We start from the raw sequence: 13,638 nt of genomic DNA on the forward strand, positions 1-13,638 counted from the left end.
GGGTGGTGTCATCTGCATATCTGAGGTTATTGATATTTCTCCCGGCAATCTTGATTCCATCTTGTGCTTCATCCAGTCCAGCGTTTCTCATGATGTACTCTGCATATAAGTTAAATAAGCAGAGTGACAATATACAGCCTTGACATACTCCTTTTCCTATTTGGAACCAGTCTGTTGTTCCATGTCCAGTTCTAACTGTTGCTTCCTGACCTGCATATAGGTTTCTCAAGAGGCAGGTCAGGTGGTCAGGTATTCCGATCTCTTTCAGAATTTTCCACAGTTCATTGTGATCCACACAGTCAAAGGCTTTGGCAGAGTCAATGAAGCAGAAATAGATGTTTTTCTGGAACTCTCTTGCTTTTTCAATGATCCAGTGGATGTTGGCAATTTGATCTCTGGTTCCTCTGCCTTTTCTAAAACCAGCTTGAACATCTGGAAGTTCACAGTTCATGTATTGCTGAAGCCTGGCTTGGAGAATTTTGAGCATTATTTTACTAGCGTGTGAGATGAGTGCAACTGTGTGGAAGTTTGAGCATTCTTCGGCATTGCCTTTCTTTGTGATTAGAATGAAAACTGACCTTTTCCAGTCCTGTGGCTACTGCTGAGTTTTCCAAATTTGCTGGTATATTGAGTACAGCACTTACACAGCATCATCTTTCAGGATTTGCAACAGCTCAACTAGAATTCCATAACCTCCACTAGCTTTGTTCGTAGTGATGCTTTATAAGGCCCACTTTGACTTCACATTCCAGGATGTCTGGCTCTAGGTGAGTGATCACACCATCGTGATCATCTTGGTTGTGACGATCTTTTTTGTACAGTTCTTCTGTGTGTATGTTTATATTGTACATAAAGTCATACACAATCTGGCCTCTGATTCCCTCTCCAGTCCCATTTATCTCTACTTCCCTGCCTGTAGTCTATACTTACAGTTCAGGAACTTAGCTATGATATAACACTCCCATTTGACCTTGAGTCTTATTGAAAATTATTTTCCTTCCTGAAATGCTCCCCTTCTTTGCCTGGCTTGCTTTCACTTCATTCATGTTTCATCTTAAACATGACTTCATCCTAGAGGGTGTCTCTGATCTTTTAGCCTGGGTTTGAGGTACCCACAGTATAGTCCATAGCATTGTATGTGTAACTTTTACTTTGTTTTATACTAATTGAGTTATTCTTTGTCTTTTTCTCCCATTAAGCTGTAAAACCACATCAGGGGAAATAAATTCAGGCATTTTGAAGCCTGAAACATGTAATTTTGGGGACTGTATTTAAAAATAAAAATATGGAAATTACATATATATATATTTATATATATGATCTACATTATAGGCTTCCCTGGTGGCTCAGTGGGAAAGAATCAGCCCACAGTCCCTGCGTAGGGAAGACCCCCTGGAGGAGGGCACCATAGTCCTCTCTAGAATTCTTACTGGAGACTCCCATGGACAGAGGAGCCTGGAAGGCTGCAGTCCCTGGGGTTGCAAAGAGTCAGACACGACTCAAGTGACTGAGCACACACACGCATGGTCTACCTTATATACATATATATATATACACAAAGTAAAGAAAAAAAATACTTCTTTATAAAAAGGATCACAACAAAGTAAAAAGGAAGCTGACAGATATGAAAACATATGACCCTGTGAACACACTGCTAGGAGCCCTTTCCAGAACCCAAAGTTTAAGCTTCATTAAATTTCCAGTAAATACACCTCTTGACATGAGTCTTCTTGAAAGCTCCATTTCTAGTGTCAACAGCAGTGTTTAACACAAATCAGGTACTCAATAAATATTTTTGAATGAATTATTAACCGAGTTATTTGCAGTTATATTTCTATACATTTGACATTCAACAAGTTTTTCACAAATTATAGTTCTACAAAAAGCTTTATATATTAGAAAATTGTTCTTACAGTTATTATTTTCCATTTTGCTACAGTTTCATTTCAAATGACTAATAATGTACATGTCTGTTAGCATATCACCGGGCTTTGTGCAGATATCCATTGTACCTCTTTATTGAGTGGAAAAAAATTTTTATTTGCATCAAAAAATCTCCTATAATGTGTGTATATATGTATAGATGTTTGTGTATATCTGTGTTTTTGTAGATCATCTGTATTAAAACTTTAATTTTTAATTGCTTAAATTTTTTAGTGTTTTAGGTATTCCCATAAACAGAAAGCCTTTGGGGAGAACCACGTGTATTCTTCTTCTTTTACAGTATATTTTTTAAACATTTGTCTCTGGAAATAAAGATAACTAGTACTTTACATGACTTTTAAAAATGCATCAGATTTTTTCTTTATATGAGTTTGTCCATGGACCATTATTTAAGAGGTTATTTGAATCAAGACAGTAACATAGCATTCAAAAGATAAGCTGCTTGGCCTAAATATTGAGAGTTTAGTTTGTTAAAGTAAAATTAAGTTTAGTTAAATTCTTTTTATAATAACATTTTAAATTTGCTGAGGACTTGGTGTGCTTATATCAAGATTATCAGGTGTGATGTGTGTGTGTGTGCGTGTATGTGTGTGTGCGTGTGTTATAAAGTGCAGCCCTCTGATCAATACGCACTTTTTCCTCCCATTTTCCTAAATACATCATGAAAAAAGGATGAGGTTTCCGCCTTAATTGCTTGTGCCTTTTATTCACATTCCTCTCTCAGCCAGAATTGTGAAAAGAGTGTTAGTAAAAAGCTGCACAATAGAGCTTTTCATTAGGCCTAGGCAAGGCACACAAAAGAAGGCTTTTGGAAAGAGTGAATGCATGAGTTTAATTTGCAGGTGGAGAGTAGATAAAAGGTGCTGACGCCTCTGTTATTCTCTTACGTAGGTGACCCTTACCCTGTACAGCTGATCCCAACTACCATGGCAGCTGCTGCCGCGGCAACACCGGGCTTAGGCCCACTCCAACTGCAGGTAAGTCAGGAGACAATACACCGGAGACAAAGGTTAAGTAAATATCGAAAACAGCTATTATCCTGTTAACGCAGAATATAACTGACTACGGATATTTGCCTCACACTTTTTTGTTTTTGAATTTATGTGTACTGATTCTCAACCCAAAGTTGTTTTTTTTTTTATTTTTAGTCCTGTTTTCTGTATTAAAGATAACTTGTAATTTTTTTATTGCCTGATATGATTTAACAAAATGAGCTGTAGTTTTACTTTGATTACTGTATGTCATAATTTCATCACAGAATGGTCTTCATCAAGATAAAAAGAAGTCAAAAGCTACAAAAGATATTCAGATACTTACGGATCAAGATAGCTTAACAAAAATTACATTTAAAATTGTTCAAGATGCTCAGTATTTTTGAAGCACTCTGTAGATATCTTTATTTTCCTGCTCATGCCAGCTCAATTGGATAAGCAAGAATAAGTAGACCAAATAAGTAGATGCCTAAATGAATACAACTTTATCACAACATCCACTTTTTTTGGCCCAGCAGAAGCTATATTCCCATATATCCTTGAATGTCAGTGATAACTCTGTCAGATGCCCAAGTGATTTTAGAAATTTTGTCTCTAGAGTTGGAAAGAATATCAATTAAATTCTATTAAAGGTATCTTTCATTAACTGTTTAAATCTTTCAGTCAGCATCCTCTCACCCTCATTTCTGTTTGGGACTTTATAGTTACACAGTTAATGGGAATAACAAATCATCTAATAATAGGATTAATCTCCCCTTGTGAGAAGTGTTATATTTTCCTTTGCCTGAAAGACACAGTATGCTGGTAAAGTCAAGCATGAAGCACTCATGCTTTACAAAATTAAGTTGTATTCATGAAAGTGCATTGTCATGATAGATGACCTTAGCCTATAAGGAAAATACAGTTTAAATTGTAGCATCAAACGACAGATGCATCTGGTCAGCACAGGGAATTGTCAGAAGACGTGGTGGGTTTCTGAGAAACTGGTTGAGTCTCACAGGAGGGGAACACAGGAGGAGCTGAGACATACCGTGTTCTACAGAGGTTAATAACAGTCATTCCTATTCTACCTTTTCTCCAAAAAACACTGCGGTGTGAGTTTCTGTTTCTTTGAGCTGGAAATAACTTTAGGAAGTGTTGGAACCATGGGGACAATAAAAGTAACAACATTTGTTATCCTTTGAAATCTGAAAAATAACTACAATACAGAGAAGTGGCTATAATAGGTAAAACTAAAAAGAGTAGTGGGATTAAAGGAAGAGGGAAGAATATCCAGCAGTAGATTTGAATGTGGAAAATAGGAGTTTTAGAGATCTAGGCTGTCAGTTTTCAAAACAAATTAGACATTCTCATTTCCTTTCACCATTGGATCAGTGATGAGAGGGAACACAGGCAAGCTGGAGGTATCGCCTATGTTTCATTGTTATATGCCAGTAGAAACCGGCTTTGCTAGGTAACAGTCCGAACTTACACTTTTCTAAAAAGAATAGTATTAGAATATTTTTACACAAATTAAGTTTTATTTCTGCCCTTATGATATGATATCAGATTCCCTTAAAATGTAAGTATATGAAAACTGTGTTTATCACAAAACAAGGAAAAAGACACCAAACATGTTTGCTTTTGCTTCAGCTATGGTAAAGAATCTGCCTTCCGATGCAGGAGATGCAAGAGATGCAGGTTCGATCCCTAGGTTAGGAAGATCCCCTGGAGGAGGAAATGGCAACCCACTCTAGTATTTTTACCTGGAGAATTCCACAGACAGAGAAGCCTGGTGGTCTACAGTCTGTGGGGTCACAAAGAGTCAGACATGACTGAGCACAGCCCAGGGCAGGGCAACTATAATTTGATCTATAAAGGGGATAAAGATACTTTATGTAAGGTGGCTTTGTACTCATTAAAATATATGAATTTTAGTTAGGAACTCAATTTGGGCTTACCAGGTGGCACTAGTGGCTAAGAATCCACCTGTCAATGCAGCAGATGGAAGAGACACAGTTAGATCCCTGTGTTGGGAAGACCACCTAGAGGAGGAAAAGGCAACCCACTCCAGTATTCTTGCCTGGAAAATTCCATGGGCAGAGGAGCCTGGCGGGCTACAGACCATGGGGTAGCAAAGAGTTGGACATGGTTGAGTGATTGAGCACATACAAACCAACAATGTAGAACAATAAGAAAGTTAGTAATCTCACCTTTTCATGATAAGCCGTTAACTTCTCTCAAAACACCAGTACACACACACACACACACACACACACACGCATCTTTTTGCTTGTGATTAAAAAGAAGTACTCAAATCCAAATACGTATTTCAAGCACATGTCATAGCAGAGAGTCTGGCTTTTCTTTGAAGTGGATACCCTCACCTTTGCTCAGGTGCCTATACCAGCCTACTTTTCTACTCCTGTTCCTAACAATATATTCACAGATCCATAACTTCAGCATTCCCCAGAGCTGCAAAGGAGACTTGCATACTCTTCCTTCCCTTGCATTAAAACAGCATCCAAATTCTTTTCTTCTCCACAGACCTTCTCAGACAGGGCAGGGAAAAGCTCCCTACAATGTCTAGGCAGAAGTCTTCTCTTAATCCTAACCCAACGTTCACTCCAGTCTTGTGAACCTACTTCTGTGAAGCTTCATCTCAATGGAGTATAATATATGAGCCAGTTGTAATTTTCTCCAAACTTTGCTTTTAATTATACTGATAAATCTCCATTTTTCCATCACTTAATGGTACCTGGAGTAGACTTCATCACTTTGAGTCCCTTTCAGTAACTAAGATTATCTTTCTTTTATGGAAATTCAGTCCCATGTTCTTATGCTAGTTCCCTGGTAAGGCTTTCATACAAAGATTAACTCATTTAATTCTTATTGCAACACTGTGTATTATGTCTTAATAACTCTATTTGACAAGAAAACTGGGTCACAAAGTCCAATATCCATGGTTTTAAAACAATTTTATATGTTTTTCCAAAAACAGGAGATTTTATTTTAAACATTAGAGATGTTGCCCTTCTTTAGACATTTGCTTATAACTCAGTAATAAAATTATGACAATAAGGCTGATTAATTGGTACTCATACAAACCCTATATATGCATTGCAATACTGAAGGAAATAGGACTCATAAGGACAGCTGTTTACTTCAGACTCTGAGTTTTCTAGTTCATAACTCTTTACACAGATATGTCTTGATTCAAGCTTCTCTTTTTGAACATCTAGATCTAAGAAAGAACCCTATAAATATATTTCTACTCACAGTTGACACTGTTTACCTACCATTCATTTTCCTTTGAAATTATCTTTTGTGCATAATTGTTCACACTTGGAAAATAATCAGTAAAACCAATAGCCAAGACCTTTATTAAAGAAGAAATAATGTGAAGTACAATAGTCTTAAAAGACAAGCAAAATGACATGTTTTAAATTAGACCACTATTTATTACTTAAATATCACTTCAAGTTCCTGGATAAAATAAGAAAATATTTTTCATACAGTAAGAAATACTTTGGGATTCCGTGGTGGCTCAGATGGTAAACAACCTGCTTGCAATGCAGGAGATCCAGGTTTGATCCCTGGTTTGGGAAGATATCCTGGAGAAGGAAATAGCAACCCACCCAAATATTCTTGCCTGGAGAATCCCATGGATAGAGGAGCCTGGTGGGCTATAGTCCATGATGTCACAGAGTCATATGCTAGTGTCCAACTAACACTTTCACTTTCATGAAATACTTTACATTAAAAAATCACCTTACTATATATACATTGTAGGAGCAATTAAAATAGTCTCTGTGCATGCATGGTCATTCGGTCATGTCCAACTCTTTGTGACTCTATGGACTGTAGTCCACCAGACTCCTCTGTCCATGGGATTCTCCAGGCAAGAATACTGGAGTGGGTTGCCATTTCCTTCTCCAGGATATCTTCCCAACCCAGAAATCGAACCCACGTCTCCTGTGCGTCTCCTGCATTGCAGGCAAATTCTTTATCACTGAGCCACCAGGGAAGCCCCTAGAATAGTCTAAGTCTTGTCGAATATTTATTTTTATTTTTATAGAGAAATATGAGCAAGAAAAATGACAATCTGAGTTCTGTATAAAACATACAAATTAACATGTTGTGCTCAGGCACCATTTTATTTATTTCTATTATAACAAAATATCTGTCCTTGTTTCCTCTGAGCCTTTTCATAAGCTTTTAAGCCTTTCCTGGGTTTCAGATCCATATATCCAACTATTTGTTGGCAACTAAGAGGAAACATAGATATTTACACGCACAATAAACCGACTACAAAATGGACCTGACCACTTATCTTCCTTGACCCCTGACCTGCTCATTCTTTGATCTTAGCAAATGGCTCCATTCCATCTGTTTCTTAACCCTGGAAAGCATGAGCACCATCTTTAACTTTTCTTCCTTCTTCCTCTGGACCTATACATTCATTATCTTTCTATTCATTCCACCTACTAAATACATCAATCATCTGGTTTTTGTTTTTGTTTTTGTTTTTGTTTTGCATATTAACTGTCACTCTGTGAATCTTGCTACCCTCCTAGCTTGCATAATTAACACTAGTAGCCCTGGACTGAAGCAATTTAGCAGCAGCAGCAGCCCCTGAACTGGCCTTTCAGTCCTCATTTTGCCCTCTTCAACACACTCTGTCCTGTATACTTTTGTCAGAATGATCTTTATGATTCTGATCATGGCCTTCTCCTACTTAAATACCTTAACTTACATGGTGTTTTCAAGTTCTCTCTCCCTTCTGAATCTTTACAGGTGGTATTTTCTCTCTGGGGAACCCTATCACCCACCTTTTTTTACCAAGCCAACTCCTACTTATCCCTGAGATTGCAAATGAAAGCCTCACTTTTTCAGGGAAGTCATCATTGTCTTCAGGTCTGGATTAATGTAGCTTTTATGTATGCCTAGAGTACACTGTATTTTCCCTCTCATGGCACTTGTGGAAAATGTTCTAAATCCTACTTTTTGGCTACTACCAGATGGCATAATCTATGAAGTGATTGACTCACCCATCATTTGCACTTAACCACGTACTTGAAGTATTTAAGGGACTTAATAAGTATTTAAGAAACTAAAGGATGAAGAATTAATCTTAACATTACCCTTAAATTATGTATCATTAACTCGCTACTCTTCTTTATAATAGTGGACTTGAGCTGAATATTAATGATTAATTTCCCATATAAATTAATATCCATCTTTGTGGAAACTCTACATGCCTAGTACCTTGTTTGGCACTGCACTGTTTAAAAATTACATTTATAATAGTTCTGCTCTACACTGCCTTATTCATTGTGCTCCGGCTAACTAGATGATTTGCTGTCGCTTGACTTGCCAGGGTATGCTCTCACTTTAGAGTTTTACATTACCTGTCCCCCTGCCTGGAAGGCTAATTCACTTCATTCAAGAATTTTCTCTAATGTCCCCTCTAGTAGTCTTGGTCTAAGTAACCTCTTGAAATCATAAAATAACTCTCCCAGAGATACCACACTTCTGTTTCCCTTATTCTGCTTTTTTTCCTAAAGCACTAGTCATCTTCAAACATACTATATAACTTGCATAGTATGTTCCTTTTTTATCATCTGCCTATTTCAAATAATGGAGGGAATGTCATGTTGTTGTTGTTGAACAATAATGTATCTCAAGTGCTTGGGAAAAGTAGGTGGTATTCAGTACATAGTAATCAAATGAAGAAACTATCATAAGCTAATGGTCATCATCATTTTTAACAAGATAACAAAGCAGTATATGTTTAATTTCTGGAATAAATGATATTAATTTAGATACCATGGAACAGTATGTTTTCTCAACCCTTATTAAAAGATTCTTAGTATGTGAGAAAGCCATAGCTCTATCTCTTCTTTTCCTTCCTCCTTTTATCTTATTTATAAACATGGGCTGCTGAATAAAGAATGTGTTTTAGCATTTATTACAGTTTATATAATTCATTTACATCATAATTTGTGAGAAAAAACAAAGATTTCAACATTAGTTTATGTCTGCGTTGTTTGTTAACATGTGTACAGACGTACATAGGAATATGAATTGCTAGAGGTGCGTTTGACTCAGTAGGACTCACTGTGACAATACAACACTAAAGGGAATTCTTTCCAAATCGTGGAGAGATGTATTCTCAACATGCTAACTAGCCAGTTAGCAATCTCATATCCTCTTTACCCCATTCTCTTTTTTCTTCCCCTTCTCTTTTTTCCTTTCCCCTTCTTCTTCAAACTACTTATTTTTCTTCCAAAAGCCAAGGATGCCTTTTGATATTTGTTCTCCTAATATTATCTTTTTTAAAGGAGGGATATTAACTTACATAGAAAACTAATCTACCTTCATTTTACATTAAGAAGTGAATATAATTATTTAAGCAAAATAAACTTTCGTTTTGAATCTTTTAGACATTTGTGACTAGATAAAATCAGTTAAGCAAATTGTCTATAATTAATGAAACCAGATGATGGCAATAGTCCATGTAACAGTTATTTCTCATATTTATTGTCATTAATTTGCATTTTACTTAATGGGCATCATGAACTTTTTAATAAATAGTAAGAATTGTAGTGTAGTATCCTATTTCTGTTTTTTAAACTAGGTTTTTAAGATTGGAAATTAGAAGGAAATATTTATCCACTTATTTCTCACTTTATAAATACCATATTTGTGTTGGCCAAGATGGTTGCCACCTGTTCTACCTATAGGAAGCCAAAAATGTCGACTCCAACCAGTGATTAATAATCCTAAGCAGGGGAAAAAAGGTTGAAATTCTTTTTGGATGTACATATTTTACTCAACTGAACAAGTAGCATTCATTCCAGAAATTTTATTAAATTAATTTACCTTTTACTGATTTTAGTAGGATTATTTTTAAAGTGCATAATAATATTTTTGGAATAAAGACTCAAACTTACAAGTTGTCGTAAATGAAATCCCATAGAGCTACAGTTCCAGCAACCCCTAAAATCAGTAGCATGCATCCTCCAAGATACAGAAAATGATAGATGACATGTGATCAGAGGAGAGAATGAATTATATAGAATATCAACTAAAATCAATCTTTTTTTCCTAGCTATCAAAGGTACATGGAAGTCATGGCAGAAATGGCTTCAGTTTCTCTCTGGCCAAAGGTAGCAACAAGATAGATGTGGATGAAAAAATGAAGTTCATCTTTTTATCAACCTCCTGCCAGTCTCTGAAGGAGGTCAATAATTATGACAGGACACAGACAAATGCTTCATATTTCCCAGAACGCTATAGTGACTGAGCATGTCTTCATGTGTCTGACCAAAGAAACGCCCAGAAAATCAATAAGGAAGTAATAACCGTATGGAGAGGTCCAGACATGAGGCTTTTTACCTTCTTATTGAGGGAATTGCTTACAAGATTAATTCTTGTAAAGTACTCATCTTTATCTGCCTAAACGCTCTACTATTCAGTTTATCTCTGAGGTCACCATCTTTTCCACACAGGGTGGAAAATAATCAACTGCTCTTCATTTCAGTCGCAACCCTGGTGTGTTGTTTGCTGTTGGACTTCTGTCTGCATGAGTGAATTTTCTTGCAGGTTAAAAGAATGAATTCCCTCCTTTCCTCTCCCTTCGACCCTGAGCCTGCAGGGCAGACAGACAGAAGCACACATATGATTAATACAGCACAGCTGCAAGTGTTAGTCATTTGCATATGTATTAATAGAGGCAAAAAAAAAAACCCAACAACAATTAAATTATATACAGAGACATTCTGCATACTAAAGAACTTATGTAAATAGGCCTGAAAAAGTGCAGCCAACATTTCCCTTGACTTCTCCAAGCCCATATGGGCTAGAGTCAGAACCCAGCAGTGTTCGAGAATCTCCTTTAACGAAAAACCTGGTAGGAGCTGCATCCATAGTTATTACCACCCCTAGGGTTCCCGGGAGCTGTTTGACATTTGCACAATGGAGACAGTACTGGCAGTGTCTTTTCCACACTATTCCTGTATTGCCTTGTTTCCAGCAGTTTCGTGGTGTCTCATTACGTGCCAGCAGAAACATCAGTACACATGCGCTTTTCCACACTATTCCATTTTTATTGTAATGACCAATTAAATGGTAAACTTTAAAACTGTATTTGAAGTTCTCCCATTGACTATACTTAAGTAATATAAACGATTTCTCAATGCCAGGTTTCCTGGTCACAAGTTCATGCCCATTCCTCGATGGCATTCTGTGTTCCCTTAATGTTTCTAACCTAGTTACCTTATATAAAAGGATTGCTAGGCTCAAGGCCGACAGTAGATGCAATCCTAGAAACAACACCAGTTTGTTGTAATTTTGAAAGTGTACAGGTTTTTTGTTTTATCAAGAAAAACAGAAATACCCAATTCTCTAGTTTTGGTTATATATAAGAAGGAAGAGAAACTAAAATTCTTCAGATTCACAGATTGTATTTATATTAGAAATCAGGTCCTTAAACATAATTGTCAGTTTAGATTATGTTACTTTAATTTATTCAGGAATGTCTTATGAAGACAAATTCAACCTTAGAAGTATAAGTAAAAGTTATCGGTTGAATGGCATCACCAACTTGACGAACATGAGTTTGAGCAAGCTCCATGAGTTGGTAATGGACAGGGAAGCTTGGTGAGCTACAGTCCATGGGGTCACAGAGAATTGGACACGACTCAGTGAACTGAACTGAAAAGTTATTGCTTAATAGAAATGATAAGAATCTTGAGCCTAAGGAACCCAAATGAAGAGAGATGCTCCTTAAGAGAAACAAACCTTGGTTTTGGTACCAGAAAATTGTTGAACGTTATCCACAAATATGGATAATATTTGGATGATTAAATCTCAAAGCATGCAGCTGGAATATGTAAATTATATTGCATATAACAGGTAAACATAAGGCAGAAGTCTTCATAGTTAATTAATTTTATACAGGAAAGCTTAGTCTCTTAGCAGGCAAAGAAAAACTTAGTCTCTCAGCAGGCAATAATTAGAGGAAAAATAACATAGACTAAAGCAAAAAAATTTATTATTATATTAAGGCATTGTCTTTAGTATTTTGAGTCATTGATACTTAATGAGAGGCAGTGTAATATAATGGTTAAAAGTGTGGTTAAAATGGTTTAAAACCACAGCCATCTGTGCCTTAAATCATGGTTCTGCTATTTACTGCCTCTGTGATTCTGGGCAAGTTACCTAACCTCTCCATGTTTTAGTTTTTGTTGTCTGTAAACTGTGGATATAAATGATATGTTATTGTGAGGATTAAATGAGGTAATATACAGATAGTGCTTAGGGCAATAATAGAATTAATTATAATTTATCAAATACTGTGTCCTAAGTAATAATAAATGCTTGGTATTGTTAGTTGATTGGGCTTCCCAGGTGGCACAGTGGTAAAGAATCCTGAGTGCACACACGCATTATTAATTGATTAATATTATTAGCTGGTATTAAACTAATTTTTATGGCTTAAAAAAGGCAGCCTTGCAAAGGAAGACTGGGCACACTTTAAAAATGTTTTAAAATTTATTTTTGTATGCACTGAGTCTTCGTTGCTGCATGCTGTCTTTCTCTAGTGGCAGCAAGTAGGGACCGCTCTGTTTCTCATTGAGTGGCTTCTCTTGTTGCCGAGCACAGGCTCTAGGGCACATGGGCTCACTAGTTTTGGCACTTGGGCTGAGTTACTCTGCCACGTGTGGAATCTTCCCAGACCAGGGATCAAACCCATGTTTCCTGCATTGGCAGGTGAATTCTTAACCTGTACCACCAGGAAAGTCCAGCATACTTTTCTTATTGTAGATTTATTGTGCAGTTCAGCATCTAAAGCAAGTTAATAAAATTGAAACACATTGTCTTATTTACAAGGAAATGATTTCCGTCCCCTGTGTGATATAATTTTAAGGCCCATCACAAGAATCTATAGGAAGCAATGAGTTTAATTATTCAAAAAAAAAGCCGAGTAGTTACTTGGAGTATAGATCTGTGGTTTGCTATTGCTCATTCTTTATCTCAATATTTGTATCGATAAAATGACAATAATGCCTCCTGTCAATCCTATTTTTCCATGCATGTAATGCAAATGAATTGTCTCTGTGAGCTGCCAGCAACTATTCTAAATAAATGGCTTATAAAATTTAAAATAAGTTATTTACATAGATGCTTTTAAGGTAATAATTTATTTTAAAATAAATGATATAAAAATTTTTCTGGTATAACTCTTCAGAGCATACACTTCTTGAAATATATTAATAGAATATTTTCTAAAACATCTATCTCTTATTCTGTCCCCTCATTGTAGGGCTAAACTGTTTCTCAGGGTTTCCCAGGGAGCTCAGTGGTTAAGAATCCATCTGTCAATGCAGGAGATACGAGTTCGATCCCTGGATCGGGAAGATACCCTGGAGAAGGCAATGGCAACCCACTCCAGTGTTTTTGCCTGGAAAGTCCCATGGATAGAGGGGCCTAGCTCTCTAGGCCATGAGGTCGCAAAGAGTCAGACATGACTGAGCAACACACAAACACATACACACACAAACTTTTCATTAGTTTCTTTAAGGAAATAGTTCCTATGTTTTCAAACTTGAATGTGGAAGCAAATTATTTCATAAACCCCACAGTATCCTGTAAATTTTATTTACTCAGCAAATATTTATTCTTTGTAAGTGACTTAGCATCATACAGAATGCAAAGA

At 36.5% G+C, this 13,638-nt stretch overlaps 1 protein-coding gene across 1 annotated transcript in view; it reads left to right on the forward strand.

Annotated features, from left to right (window-relative positions):
- The window catches only part of SOX5 (SRY-box transcription factor 5), a 749,035-nt gene that overhangs the window by 617,906 nt on the left and 117,491 nt on the right, over positions 1–13,638 (forward strand). Inside the window, exon 9 of the mRNA XM_052640182.1 lies at positions 2,836–2,921. Coding sequence (XP_052496142.1) covers positions 2,836–2,921 — 86 coding nt within the window. The remainder of the gene's footprint in view (positions 1–2,835; positions 2,922–13,638) is intronic.

This window comes from Budorcas taxicolor, chromosome 5, assembly GCF_023091745.1.
Source record: "Budorcas taxicolor isolate Tak-1 chromosome 5, Takin1.1, whole genome shotgun sequence".
NCBI classification, from domain to species: Eukaryota; Metazoa; Chordata; class Mammalia; order Artiodactyla; family Bovidae; genus Budorcas; species Budorcas taxicolor.